General features: G+C 46.0%; 1 protein-coding gene across 1 annotated transcript; it reads right to left on the reverse strand.

The window, feature by feature from the left end:
• Positions 1-721: 721 nt before the first annotated feature.
• LOC118113777 (methyltransferase-like protein 27) lies at positions 722-12,574 on the reverse strand. The gene is made up of 6 exons (XM_035163760.2): positions 12,520-12,574; positions 3,336-3,468; positions 2,401-2,529; positions 2,151-2,286; positions 1,882-1,974; positions 722-998 (listed from the first exon to the last, which is right to left on the reverse strand). Exons 2-6 carry the CDS (start codon positions 3,447-3,449, stop codon positions 766-768), a joined length of 705 nt encoding a protein of 234 aa, XP_035019651.1. The 5' UTR covers positions 3,450-3,468; positions 12,520-12,574; the 3' UTR covers positions 722-765.
• Between the last annotated feature and the right edge of the window lie 312 nt (positions 12,575-12,886).

Consider the following 12,886-nt stretch of genomic DNA (forward strand, 5'->3'; position numbering starts at 1 on the left):
TCATTCTAACTTTCTCATTCTAACTTATAACACAACACAAAACTTTATAACATCTCTAACTATAAGGAATATAATATCGTTCATATATATTATCACAAAAAACCTGAGTATATCTTTGACAGCCGCCACTAGATGGTGCTGTGGTAGCCCTGCCAAAGATAGAAACTATCTATCAGTCTGTCTGTCTGAATGACATGTAGCTCTAAAGCTAACAGTCACGTGTAGCTCTAAAGCTAACAGTCACATGTAGCTGTAAAGATAACAGTCACGTGTAGCTCTAGAGCTAACTGTTCCTGGAGTTCCTCTTGTCTTCGAGAAACCAAGTCTGATGGAAGCCCAAGGTTCTGCACTGAGTTCCGGAAGGTGAATGCTGTAACTGTCCCAGATGCACATCCATTGCCTCTCATTGATGACTGCATTGATGAAATTGGTCCTGCAAAGTATGTGAGTAAACTTGACAAGTTAAAGGGATATCGGCCAGTTCCTTTAACTAACCACAATAGCAGCGGCATCGGCAGCAACACACACATTACCACACCATACATCATACACAAATACCCACTAGGCCACCTTCTTAAAGGGCCAGGCTCATCACAGTGTGCTGCGTGTGGAAGAAGCAGCTTGCTAACACGTTAGCATCAGCTGCTGATAATAAATCAGGTTCATCACATTTAAAATATTGTAAAATTCATATGTTGCATCTGATTATGAATGATAAACGTTTTTGTAACTCAACTTTATTTTGCGTTTTATTCACACTGGATTTTAACAGCTGGATTTCTTGTACAGATAAATGGTCCCGCTGATGTACAGCTGCTCGTCCTCGTCTCTATCAGGACTCAGATTTGAGTTTTGCATGTATTCGTCTGCTTGTTTCAGTCCAACTCCACTCCACAGCCCCTCGTCCTCCATCAGCTGCAGCTCCCTCTCCAGATCCTTCTTGTATTCCTTTGATTCCGTTCCTGTGTGGTTGCCTCTTGCGATACACACCAGGGCTCCTGCAAACAGAGAACAACTCTCAGAGTTTTGTCTGAAGGTTTTCATCTCGGCCGTACACCATCCCAACGACTGTGTTTTTTCCCTCTTTTTTTCTAAAGCGTTCAGTTTGAGAGCGCGCAATAATTTCATGCTTTTACTAAAACCCGTCACTAACACTCAAACAGCCTCTGGTTGTGCTCAAACTGTTCGCTTGCACTCAGATATACTGTCAGGTGTAGTGATGACAAGTAAATTGTCCCGCCCTCATCGTTTATGTCCTGTATGGTTACTTTAAACAGGTTTATGCACTCCCACCCTCCACAGCTTTATTATTACACCTGCTTCATGTCGGTGTGTTTGAAGAAAAAACAACAACACCTTCACGCAGCAGGACTCTGGCATATCTCTGGTCAACGTGGATCTCAAGATTTTTACGTTATGTGAACACTGGTGCTAACAACTATGAAACAACACCCTCTCTAGTTTCCTTTTGTATTTTAGGGAACAGCACCAACAACAAAAGTAACCCCGAGTTTTGACAGACTTGTTGCACTAAAAAGGAGCAAATGTTTCACATGCACAGAAGCAGCGGGAGCGCGAGGAGAAGAGCTGAAGTGGGAGCGCAGGAAATCACAAACAACAGTTTGAGCAGAAGCAGCAACTGTTTGAGTGTGAGTGAAGAGTTCAGAGTAAAAGCATGAAAGGAATCAGTCCTGTTCTCAAACTGAACGACCACGCTCTGGAATAAAGAAGTAAAAGCACAAAACAACCTCCCTGATTCATCTCCATTGCAAACCACACGTTGTTTTTACAGAGTTTTACTCTATAAACTAAACCTGACACTAGTTTTACTGTTCACTGAAGACCCGTGCCCAGTTGCAGTGACGGCTGTGAGCTGCTCACCTGGTTTGGCGGCGTGGCAGAGTTCCCTGACAACACTGACCGGAATGAAACCAAAACACAGAGCGCCGACAATGATCACCACATCAAACACACCTGAGGAAGGAAGAGGAGTAGGGTTCAGTTTCCATAGAGCACACGAATACTTCATACAGGTGCAGTGTGTATATAGAGTGCACACAGTGTGTACAGAGTGTGTACAGTGTTTAAATATACAGTGCTTACAGTGTGTGTATTGTGTATGTAGAGTTCATATAGTGTGTGTAGTGTACCAGTCTGTGCAGGCAGTGGGTCTGTTCCCAGTAAGGCCAGTTTCAGGTCCTGATAGAGTCCGGTCTCAGCAGCTCGGTCCAGCATTCCTTTACTGCCGTCCACTCCCACAAAGTGTCTGAAGCCCAGTTCAAACATCTGGACTCACAACAACAAGATGACCAACATCAACACCTGATGAGACTTCAACACGACACATGTTCAGATTGTGAGGACGGTCCTCTTGAAGCTGTTTTGTCACCAGAATCTTACCAGTTTAGCGACCCATCCGGTTCCACAGGCCACGTCCAGAACCAGAACATCTCCAGGACTCCCAGTGAAGTTCTCAGACAGGAAATTTACAGCCAGATGTGGAGCTCTGTAGCTCATCAGAGAGCAGTCCTGTTCAACAAACACATGTTCAGTTCCAGATGTTACAGCAGCTGGCTGACGTCTGAAGCAGCACTGATCCTGAGGCCCTGTCCCTGCAGCTGCAGTACAGTCCTAATGCCCACTAGGGGGAAGAGAAACCAGCCGATCTCAATGTTCTTTAAACCAGTGGTTCTCAACTGGTCTGGCTTCGGGACCCACCATCACCCCTTAATGACAAGCCGCGACCCAAATCGAGGAAAATGTTCAACTTCTCAAATTGATTTAATGAAAAGATGCTGCAGTTTGAACCTGAGATAGTACAGAATATCACAGTATGCCAACACAAAAAAACAAGTTTAATGATAAACCAAAACGGTGGCGATGCTAGAGAGGGAAATATTCCCTTTTACACTCAATTTGCTGCATTTTAATTAAAAACCAAAAAGTGCATCTTAAGGACACAAGGTAATACAACATACATAACAATTCAGTAACTTCAGCCTTTTTTAACAGACTCAACAGTGCTTTCATGCACAAACATGAAATAAAAAAGTCTGAGAAGTAGTTTCAAAAAGACTCAAATTATGTAGCTTTAGCTGAGAATACTTTGCGGGTGTTCTTCTGTGCTGTGAAATGGTGGGTGTCTATTAGCATTACAAGGCATTAACGCCAAATACTGTTAAGGAGTGTGAATAGACGGCAATCCGCTGCATAAAAAATCCCCTTCTAAATGAAAGCACAGGATTTTTTTCTTAACATTGTTTTTTGCCCAGGTAAAGGCCCGCCACCCACTGAAAACGGGACCCACCAGTTGAGAATCACTGCTTTAAACTCACTGTTTCGTAGTTTTTTGCCCACATGTCGTAGAACTGAGCTCTATCTCTTGCGTGAGGACTCTTGCACGTCTGAAAGGCGGCTCTGGCTTCTTCTGTAGTTCTGGAGTCCGACATGATTAGGGCGACGTCACACCTGAGGAGACAAGTTGAGTTTATATGAGATTCTAAACTGACACACGAAAAACAAAGTAACACGGAGAGAGAACAATCAAAGACACGTTGTTCATGTTAAAGGAAGCGTGTGGTTTGGCTGAGTGAAGCGACTTGCACTCACCTGTGTGAGATGCACAGGAATGTTACCCCACTGGTTCACAACAGGTCACAGTTTCAGCTTCAGTGTCATTCATGTTTGATGGAGCTGTGTGTGTGAGTGGGGGGGTCGTTGGGTTGATGGTTCAAGTATTGACATGTTAACAAACTTTTGGAATTCAAGCTGCTGCCTGAGCTGTTTAAGGCCCAATCCCATTTCACCCCCACCCCTTGTTTTCGAGGGACATCTTGTCCCTTGAAACGAAGCTGCTAGGGGTAGTGGTGGAAATGTCCCCCTACGAATTGGCACAGCCCTTCAAGAAGCCGTTACATCATCAGTAGTCGTCGATGTAAACAGACAAGACAAAAAGTTTTGCCGGGGACGTCATTGTAATAATATTGTTGAGATCTTAAATAAACCAATGCTATTGTTTGCAGTTACTAAAGTAACAAACCTATAATATCCTAATAACATCTGTGCTAATGCAGGTGAATCAATGGCATTTGAAATTGAAAAGCTTGATGCTCGAGATTAGTTCACGTATGAATCAAAAGCTTCAGGCTGCTAGAAGTGGTCTGTATAAAACCCTGCCAGGAGGGTTTGTATCAGAAATGAATCTACTCCCCCCAGTCATGTAAATACACACGTTCCCAGAGAATTTGGTCGAGGAGGTGGAGTTGCTGCTATTTTTAACTCCAGTCTATTAATTAATCCTAAACCTAAACTAAGCTACAACTCATTTGAATGTCTTGTTCTTAGTCTTCCACGCCAACCAAGAAACACCAACAGCCAATCATATTTGCTGTAGTTTAACGTGCCCTGGGGCTTATACTGAATTTTTAACAGAATTCCTGAGTTTTATCAAACCTAGTCCTAAAGACCGATAAAATTATTATTGTTGGTGACTTTAATATTCATGTTGACAATAATAAAGATAGCCTTAGCGTAGCATTTATTTCGCAATTAGACTCAATTGGTTTCAGTCAGTGTGTACACCAACCTACTCATTGTTGTAACCACACACTTGACCTTATATTATCATACGGTGTCAAAATTGAAAATCTAACAGTACTTCCGCGCAATCCAATTCTATCAGACCATAATTTAATAACCTTCGATTTTTCACTATCAGAATATATGCCACTAATAATGAACTCATTTTCAAGATGTTTACCTGATAGTGCTGTAGCTAAATTTAAGGAAATAATTCCGATTACATTTAAACCCGTACTATCCGTCGATATAAACAACAAATTCATTAAAAACCCTAGCTCCACTGAGATTGACCATCTCGTCGATAGCTCTGTAAAGTCATTACGACTAACATTAGACTCAATAGCGCCTCTAAAAAAGAAACATATAAAACATAGTAAATTAGCTCCGTGGTATAATTCCAAGACACATGAGTTAAAACAAGTATCAAGAAAACTAGAAAGGAAGTGGCGCTCCAGCAACCGTGTTGAAAATCTCCTAGACTGGAAGAGTAGTGTTAAAGCATATAAGAAGGTTCCACAAAGCAAGAGCCGCCTACTATTCAAAACTAAGAGAAGAGAATAAAAACAACCCCAGGTTTCTCTTCAGCACTGTAGCCAGGCTGACTGAGAGTCACACCTCCACCGAACCCAGTATTCCTCGATCCTAAATAGCAATATCTTTATGAATTTCTTTAATGATAAAATTCTAACCATTAGAAATCAAATCAACCATCTCCTGCCCTCAATTGGCACTAATACCCCATCAAGAATAGAAAACTCAGAAACGGCCAAGAATCCTACCAATTATTTAGACAGCTTCTCTCTGATCAGCCTCGATCAGCTGACCAAAATAATCTCATCTTCTAAACCAACAACTTGTATCTCAGACCCCATTCCTACAAAATTACTTAAAGAAATTCTGCCCCTAATTGACAGTTCATTACTGAACACAATCAATCTGTCATTATCATCAGGATATGTACCACAGTCTTTTAAAATAGCTGTAATCAAACCCTCCTCAAAAACCCACCTTAGACCCAGAGGTTTTAGCCAATTATCGTCCGATATCTAATCTCCCTTCCTGTCTAAAATCCTAGAAAAAGTTGTAGCCAATCAGCTGTGTGAGTTTCTCCAGGAAAATAATATATATGAAGACTTTCAGTCAGGGTTTAGAGCCAATCACAGCACAGAGACAGCCTTGGCAAAAGTCACTAATGATCTTCTAATAGCTTCAGATCAGGGGTTTGTGTCTGTCCTCGTTCTGTTAGATCTTAGTGCAGCATTTGACACAATTGACCATAATATTTTATTACAGAGACTAGAACAGTTAATTAGCATTAAAGGAACCGCCCTAAAATGGTTTAAATGCTATTTTTCAGACCGCTCCCAATTCGTGCAAATTAATGATGAGTCATCTGTGCGCACCAAAGTTAACCATGGTGTTCCACAGGGCTCTGTGCTCGCCCAATTTTATTCTCATTATATATGCTTCCACTTGGAAACATTATCAGGACACACTCGGTAAATTTCCACTGCTATATGGATGACACCCAGTTATACTTGTCAATAAAACCTGAACAAAGTAATCAAATAACTAAACTCCAAGCATGTCTCAAGGACATAAAACCTGGATGACCCAATTTTCTTATTAAACTCAGATAAAACAGAGGTTCTAATACTTGGCCCTAAACACCTTAGAGATACATTATCTAACGATATAGCTGCGCTAGACGACATTGCCCTTGCTTCCAATGAAACAGTCAGAATTGGGAGTGATCTTCGATCCTGATTTATCCTTTAATTCTCACTTAAAACAAATTTCTAGGACAGCCTTTTTCACTTGCGTAATATCTCCAAAATCAGACATGTCCTTTCTCAAAAGGATGCAGAAAACTAATCCACGCCTTTGTTACATCCAGACTGGATTATTGTAATTCCTTATTATCAGGCTCCAGCAGTAAGTCGTTAAAGACTCTGCAGCTTGTCCAAAATCGCAGCACGTGTCCTGACAAGAACCAAGAAAAGAGAGCACATTTCTCAGTATTAGCTTACACTGGCTCGGTTAAATCTAGAATAAATTTAAAATTCTCCTCCTCACCTTCAAGGCCCTTAACAATATGGCACCATTATATCTTAAAGAGCTGTTAGTACCTTATCACCACTAGAGCACTGCGCTCCCAGAATTCAGGCTTACTTTCGTCCCTAAAGTCTCTAAAAGTAGAGTAGGAGCCAGAGCTTTCAGCTATCAAGCTCCTCTCCTGTGGAATCATCTCCACTTTCAGTTCGGGAGGCAGACTCCATCTGTATGTTTAAGAGTAGGCTTAAAACCTTCCTTTTGATAACGCTTATAGTTAGAGCTGGTCCAGGCTTGTCCTTGACCTGCTCTCAGTTAGGCTGCTATAGGTTTAGAAGGTCGGGGACACATGACACACGGAGCTTCTCTTTCCAGCTTCTCCTTCCTCTTCTCAATCTTTATCACATCAAAGTAATTCATATCCCATCAATACATGTTACTGACTTGACTTCTTCCCGGAGTCCCTTTGCCTTATTGTCCGAGACCGAACGCGGCTGTGGCCACATCATGGATTAGGATCTGTGGATCACGTTATCAGAGGTCGTAATGGTGGATCCAGTATGGCGGACTCTGCATCGTGCTGGCTGATCGTGATAACAAAGGCAGATCCTTTATCGTGTTGGCATCAGATACTGGTAGTGGACCACGACCAGGTGGCAGCTGATGATGGATCCTAATGGCGGCAGTGGACAAACTGTGGACTATAGTGGCATCCGACTGATGGTGGATCATGATCTTGCTGGCTGCTGACCATGGACTGTGATTGCAGCAGGACAGCTCGATATACAGTATTTCTCCTCAGACACTTGACCATTAATGACATTAATCCACCAATTCACTGACCTTCAGTTATACTTCAAAATGTTTACCCTCATAATGCTGCTAAACCTTTATCTTGATGTTCTCCTTTACACTTAACATCCATTGCACTTCTGTCCGTCCTGGGAGACGGATCCTCACATGTGTCTCTGAGGTTTCTACCTTCTTTCCTGTTAAAAGGGTTTTTAAGTAGTTTTTCCTTACTCTTGTTGAGGGTTAAGGGCAGAGGATGTCACACCCTGTTAAAGCCCTATGAGACAAATTGTGATTTGTGAATATGGGCTATACAAATAAAATTTGATTGATTGATTGATTGAGATAGGGGGAGGAGGAGGAGAAAGGAGGAGAGAGAGATAGGGAGGAGGAGAATGGGAGAGGAGGAGAGAGAGATAGGGGAGGAGGAGAAGGAGAGAGGAGAGAGATAGGGGGAGGAGAAAGGAGAGAGGAGAGAGAGATAGGGGGAGGAAGAAGGAGAGAGAGGAGAGAGAGATAGGAGGAGAAAGGGAGGAGGAGAGAGAGATAGGGGGGAGGAGGAGGAGAAAGGGAGAGGGAGGAGAGAGAGATAGGGGAGGGAGGAGAATGGGAGAGGGAGGAGAGAGAGAGAGGAGGAGGAGAAAGGGAGAGGGAGGAGAGAGAGATAGAGGGGGAGGAGAAAGGGAGAGGGAGGAGAGAGAGATAGGGGGGAGGAGGAGGAGAAAGGGAGAGGAGGAGAGAGAGATAGGAGGAGAGAGAGATAGGGGGAGGAGGAGGAGAGAAAGGAGAGGGAGGAGAAAGGAGAGGAGGAGAGAGAGATAGGGAGAGGAGGAGAAAGGGAGAGGGAGGAGAGAGAGATAGGGGAGGAGAGGAGAAAGGAGAGGAGGAGAAAGGGAGAGGGAGGAGAGAGAGATAGGGGGAGGAGGAGGAGAAAGGGAGAGGGAGAGAGAGATAGGGGAGGAGGAGAATGGGAGAGGGAGGAGAGAGAGATAAGGGGAGGAGGAGAAAGGGAGAGAGAAGGGAGAGATAGGGGAGGAGAAAGGGAGAGGGAGGAGAGAGATAGAGGAGGAGGAGAAGGAGAGAGAGAGAGAGATAGAGGAGGAGAAAGAGGAGGAAGATAAGGGGAGGAAGGAGGAGAAAAGGAGGAGGAAGATAGGGGAGGAGAGAAGGAGAGGAGAGAAGATAGGGGAGGAGGAGGAAAAGGAGAGGAGGAGAGAGATAGAGGAGGAAAAGGAGAAAGGAAGGAAGAAGAGAGAGAGGAAGGGAGGAGGAGAAAGGGAAGGAAGGAGAGAGAGAATAGAGGAAGGAGGAGGAGAAAGAAGGGGAAGGAAAAGGAGAGGAAGGAAAGAAAGGGAGGAGGAGGAGAAAAGGAAAGGAGGAAGAGAGAGAGATAAAGGGAGGAGGGAGGAGAAAAGGGAGAGAGGGAGGAGAAAAGGAGAGGAGGAGAGATAGAGAGAGGAGGAGGAGAAAAGGGAGAGGGAGGAGAGATAGGGGAGGGAGAGGGAGAGAGAGAAAGGGAGGAGGAGGAAGGAGAGAGGAGAGATAGGGGGAGGAAGAAAAGGGAGAGGGAGGAGAGAGAGATAGGGGGAGAGGAGGAGAAAAAGGGAGAGGAGGAGAGAGATAGGGGAGGGAGGAGAAGGGAGAGGGAGGAGAGAGATAAAGGGAGGAGGAGGAAAAGGAGAGGAGGAAGAAGAAGAGGGAGAGGAAGGAGAAGGAGAGAAAGAAGGGGAGGAGGAGGAGAAAAGGAGAGAGGGAGGAGAGATAGAGAGGAGGAGGAAAGGAGAGGAGGAAGAAAGAGGAGGAGGAGAAGGGAGAGGAGAGAGAGATAGGGGAGGAGGAGGAGAAAGGAGAGGGAGGAGAGAGAGAGATAGAGAGGAGGAGAAAGGAGAGGGAGGAGAAAGGGAAAGGGAGGAGAGAGAGATAGGAGGAGGAGGAGGAAAAGGGAGAGGGAGGAGAGAGAGATAGGGGAGAGGAGGAGAAAGAGAGGAAGAGATAGAGAGGAAGGAGGAGGAGAAGAGAGGAAGGAGAGAGAGATAGGGAGGAGGAGGAGAAAAGGAGGGAGGAGAGAGATAAGGGGGAGGAGGAGGAGAAAGGAGGGAGGAAGGAGAGAGAGAAAGGGGAGAGGGAGGAGAAAAGAGAGGAGAGAGAGATAGGGGAGGAGGAGGAGAAAGGGAGAGGAGAGGAGAGAGAGAATAGGGGAGGAGGAGGAAGAGGAGGAGGAGAGAGAGATAGGGGAAGGGAGGAGAATGGGAGAGGGAGGAGAGAGAGATAGGGGGAGGAGGAGGAGAAGGGAGAGAGGAGAGAGATAGGGGGAGGAAGGAGGAAAGGAGAGAGAGATAGGGGGAGGAGGAGGAAGGGAGAGGGAGGAGAGAGATAGAGGAGGGAGGAGAATGGGAGAGGAGGAGAGAGATAGGGGAGGAGGAGGAGAAAGGAGAGGGAGGAGAGAGAGATAGGGGGAGGAGGAGAAAAGGGAGAGGGAGGAGAGAGAGATAGGGGGAGGAGGAGGAGAAAGGGAGAGGGAGGGAGGAGAAAGAGAGGAGAGGAGGAGGAGAATGGGAGAGGGAGGAGAGAGAGATAGGGGGAGGAGGAGGAGAAAGGGAGAGGGGAGGAGAAAGGAGAGGAGAGATAGGGGAGAGGAGGAAAGGGAGAAGAGGAGGAGAGATAGGGGGAGGAGGAGGAGAAAGAGAGGAGGAAGAAGGGAGGAGGATAGGAAAGGGAGAAGGGAGGAGGAGAAGAAAGGAAGAGGAAAGGGGAGAAGGAGAGAAAGAGGAGGAGGAAGGGAAAGGAGAGGGAGGAAGAGAGAAAGGGGAAGAGGAAGGAAAAGAGAAAGGAAGGAAGAATAAAGGAAGGAAGGAAAAGGAAGAAAGGAAAGAGGAAAGAAAAGGAAGATAAAGGGAGGGAGGAAAAGGAGAGGAGGAAGATAAAGGAAGGGAGGAGAATAGGAGAAGGAAGGAGAGATAGGGGAAGGAGGAAAAAGGAGAGGGAAGGAGAAGATAGAGGAGAGAAAGGAGAGGAGGATAGGGGAGGAGGAGAATGGGAGAGGAGAGAGAGATAGGGGGAGGAGGAGGAGAAAAGGAGAGGGAGGAGAGAGATAGGGGAGGAGGAGAATGGGAGAGGGAGGAGAGAGATAGGGAGGAGGGAGGAGAAGAAGGGAAAGAAAGGAGAAAGGAAGGAAGAGAAAGGAAGGAAGGAAGGAAGAAAGAGAAGAAGGAAGGAAGGAAAAGGAGAAGGAGGAGAAAGAAAGGAAAGAGGAAAGGAAGGAAAGAGAGAGAAAGAGAAGAAGAGAGGAAGGAAGGAGAAGGAGGAAAAGGGAGAGGGAGGAGAGAGAGATAGGAGGAGGAAGAGGAGAAAGGAAAAGAGGAGGAGAGATAGAGAGGGAGGGAGAATAGGAGAGGGAGGAGAGATAGAGGAGGAGGAGGAGAAAGGAGAGAGAGGAGAGAGAGATAAAGGGGAGGAGAAAGGAGAGGGAGGAGAGAGAGATAGGGGAGGAGGAGGAGAAAGGGAGAGGAGGAGAGAGAGATAGGGAGGAGGAGAATGGAGGGAGAAGATAGAGGAGGAGGAGGAGAAAAGGAGAGGAGAGATAGGGGGAGGAGGAAGGAAAAGGAGAGGAGGAGAGAGAGATAGGGGAGAGGAGGAGGAAAGGAAGAGGAAGAAAGAGGAGGAAGGGGAGAAAGGAGAAGAAGAAAGAGGAGAGGAGGAAAAGGAGAGAGAGGAGGAGAGAGAGATAGGAGAGGAGAAAAGGAGAGGGAGGAGAGAGAGATAGGGGGAGGAGAGGAGAAAAAGGAAAGAGGAGAGAGAGAGAGGAGGAGGAGAAAAGGAGAGGAGGAGAGATAAAGGGGGAGGAGGAGAATGGGGAGAGAGAGAGAGATAGGGGAGGGGAGGAAAAGGGAGAGGGAGGAGAGAGAGATAGAGAGGAGGAAGAATGGGAGGGAGGAGAGAGAGATAGGGGAGGAGGAGAATGGGAGAGGAGGGAGAGATAGGGGAGGAGGAGAAAAGGGAGAGGAGGGAGAGAGATAGGAGGAGAGGAAAGAGGAGGAGAAAAGGAGAGGAGGAGAGAGAGATAAAGAGGAGAGAGAGATAGGGAGGAGGAGAATGGGAGAGGAGGAGAGAGAGATAGGGGGAGGAGGAGGAGAAAGGGAGAGGAGGAGAGAGATAGAGAGAGGAGGAGGAGAAAGGGAGAGGGAGGAGAGAGAGATAGGGGAGGAGGGAGAATGGGAGGGAGGAGAGAGAGATAGGGGAGGAGGAGGAGAAAGGGGAGAGGAGGAGAGAGATAGGGGGAGGAGGAGAATGGGAGAGGGAGGAGAGAGAGATAGGGGGGAGGAGGAGGAGAAAGGAGAGGGAGGAGAGAGAGAAGGGAGGGGGGGGAGAGGAGAGAGAGACCAGGAACACTTGTGCACCATCAGGTTTCAGCTCTGACTAGTTATAATGAAAACAATAAGGGTGTAAAGATGTTATTAATGATAGCAGCAACAATTCATATAATAAGGAATTAATAATAGGTAGAATTGTTAATAATAATAATTATTATTATTATTATTATTATTATTATTATAGTTGTTATCCTGCTGCTGTCATGTCAGAGATACCTGCGTTCAGGACCTGATCCAGAACTATGGGCTTTATCAAAGACGAAGGTTTTAAGTTTAACGTTAAATATAGAGATGGTGTCTGAATCTAGAACCCAGAGTGAGAGCTGGTTCCACAGGAGAGGAGCCAAGTAGCTGAAGGTTCTACCTCCTGTTCTACTCTTACAGACTCTAGAACCCAGAGTGAGAGCTGGTTCCACAGGAGAGGAGCCTGGTAGCTGAAGGTTCTACCTCCTGTTCTACTCTTACAGACTCTAGAACCCAGAGTGAGAGCTGGTTCCACAGGAGAGGATCCTGGTAGCTGAAGGTTCTACCTCCTGTTCTACTCTTACAGACTCTAGAACCCAGAGTGAGAGCTGGTTCCACAGGAGAGGATCCTGGTAGCTGAAGGTTCTACCTCCTGTTCTACTCTTACAGACTCTAGAACAGTGCTCGCGAACCCGTCGATCGCGATCTACCGGTCGATCTCCCAGTCTTCACTGTCGACCCCCCAACTCTCTGGACTCACTGGCTGTCGTCGCGCCGCAGATCAGCTGTGTGTCGGTTGTCTGTGTGTCGGTTGTCTGTTGTTCACACGCACTGTGTGTCCGCTACTGGCGTCTGAGCTGCAGGTTTATCTCCTGCATTTCCTTCAAGAGCAAGTTGGTTTATGTACGAAACTAAATGTCAGGACTCTCCGGTCTGAAGACGAGCATCTTCCGGTCTGTGGATAACAATCAAAGTCCCGTTGGAACAAATGAGTGGATTCAGAAGGTGAACCGCTGGAGTGCTTTCACTTTGAAACGGGTTCGGGAAGTGATGTAAATACATTTGTGTCATAAACAGATAAACATTGTGGTTCACAGCAGAATAAACAGAGAAGATGATCTTACCTG

The sequence above is a fragment of the Hippoglossus stenolepis genome, chromosome 8, assembly GCF_022539355.2.
Source record: "Hippoglossus stenolepis isolate QCI-W04-F060 chromosome 8, HSTE1.2, whole genome shotgun sequence".
NCBI classification, from domain to species: domain Eukaryota; kingdom Metazoa; phylum Chordata; class Actinopteri; order Pleuronectiformes; family Pleuronectidae; genus Hippoglossus; species Hippoglossus stenolepis.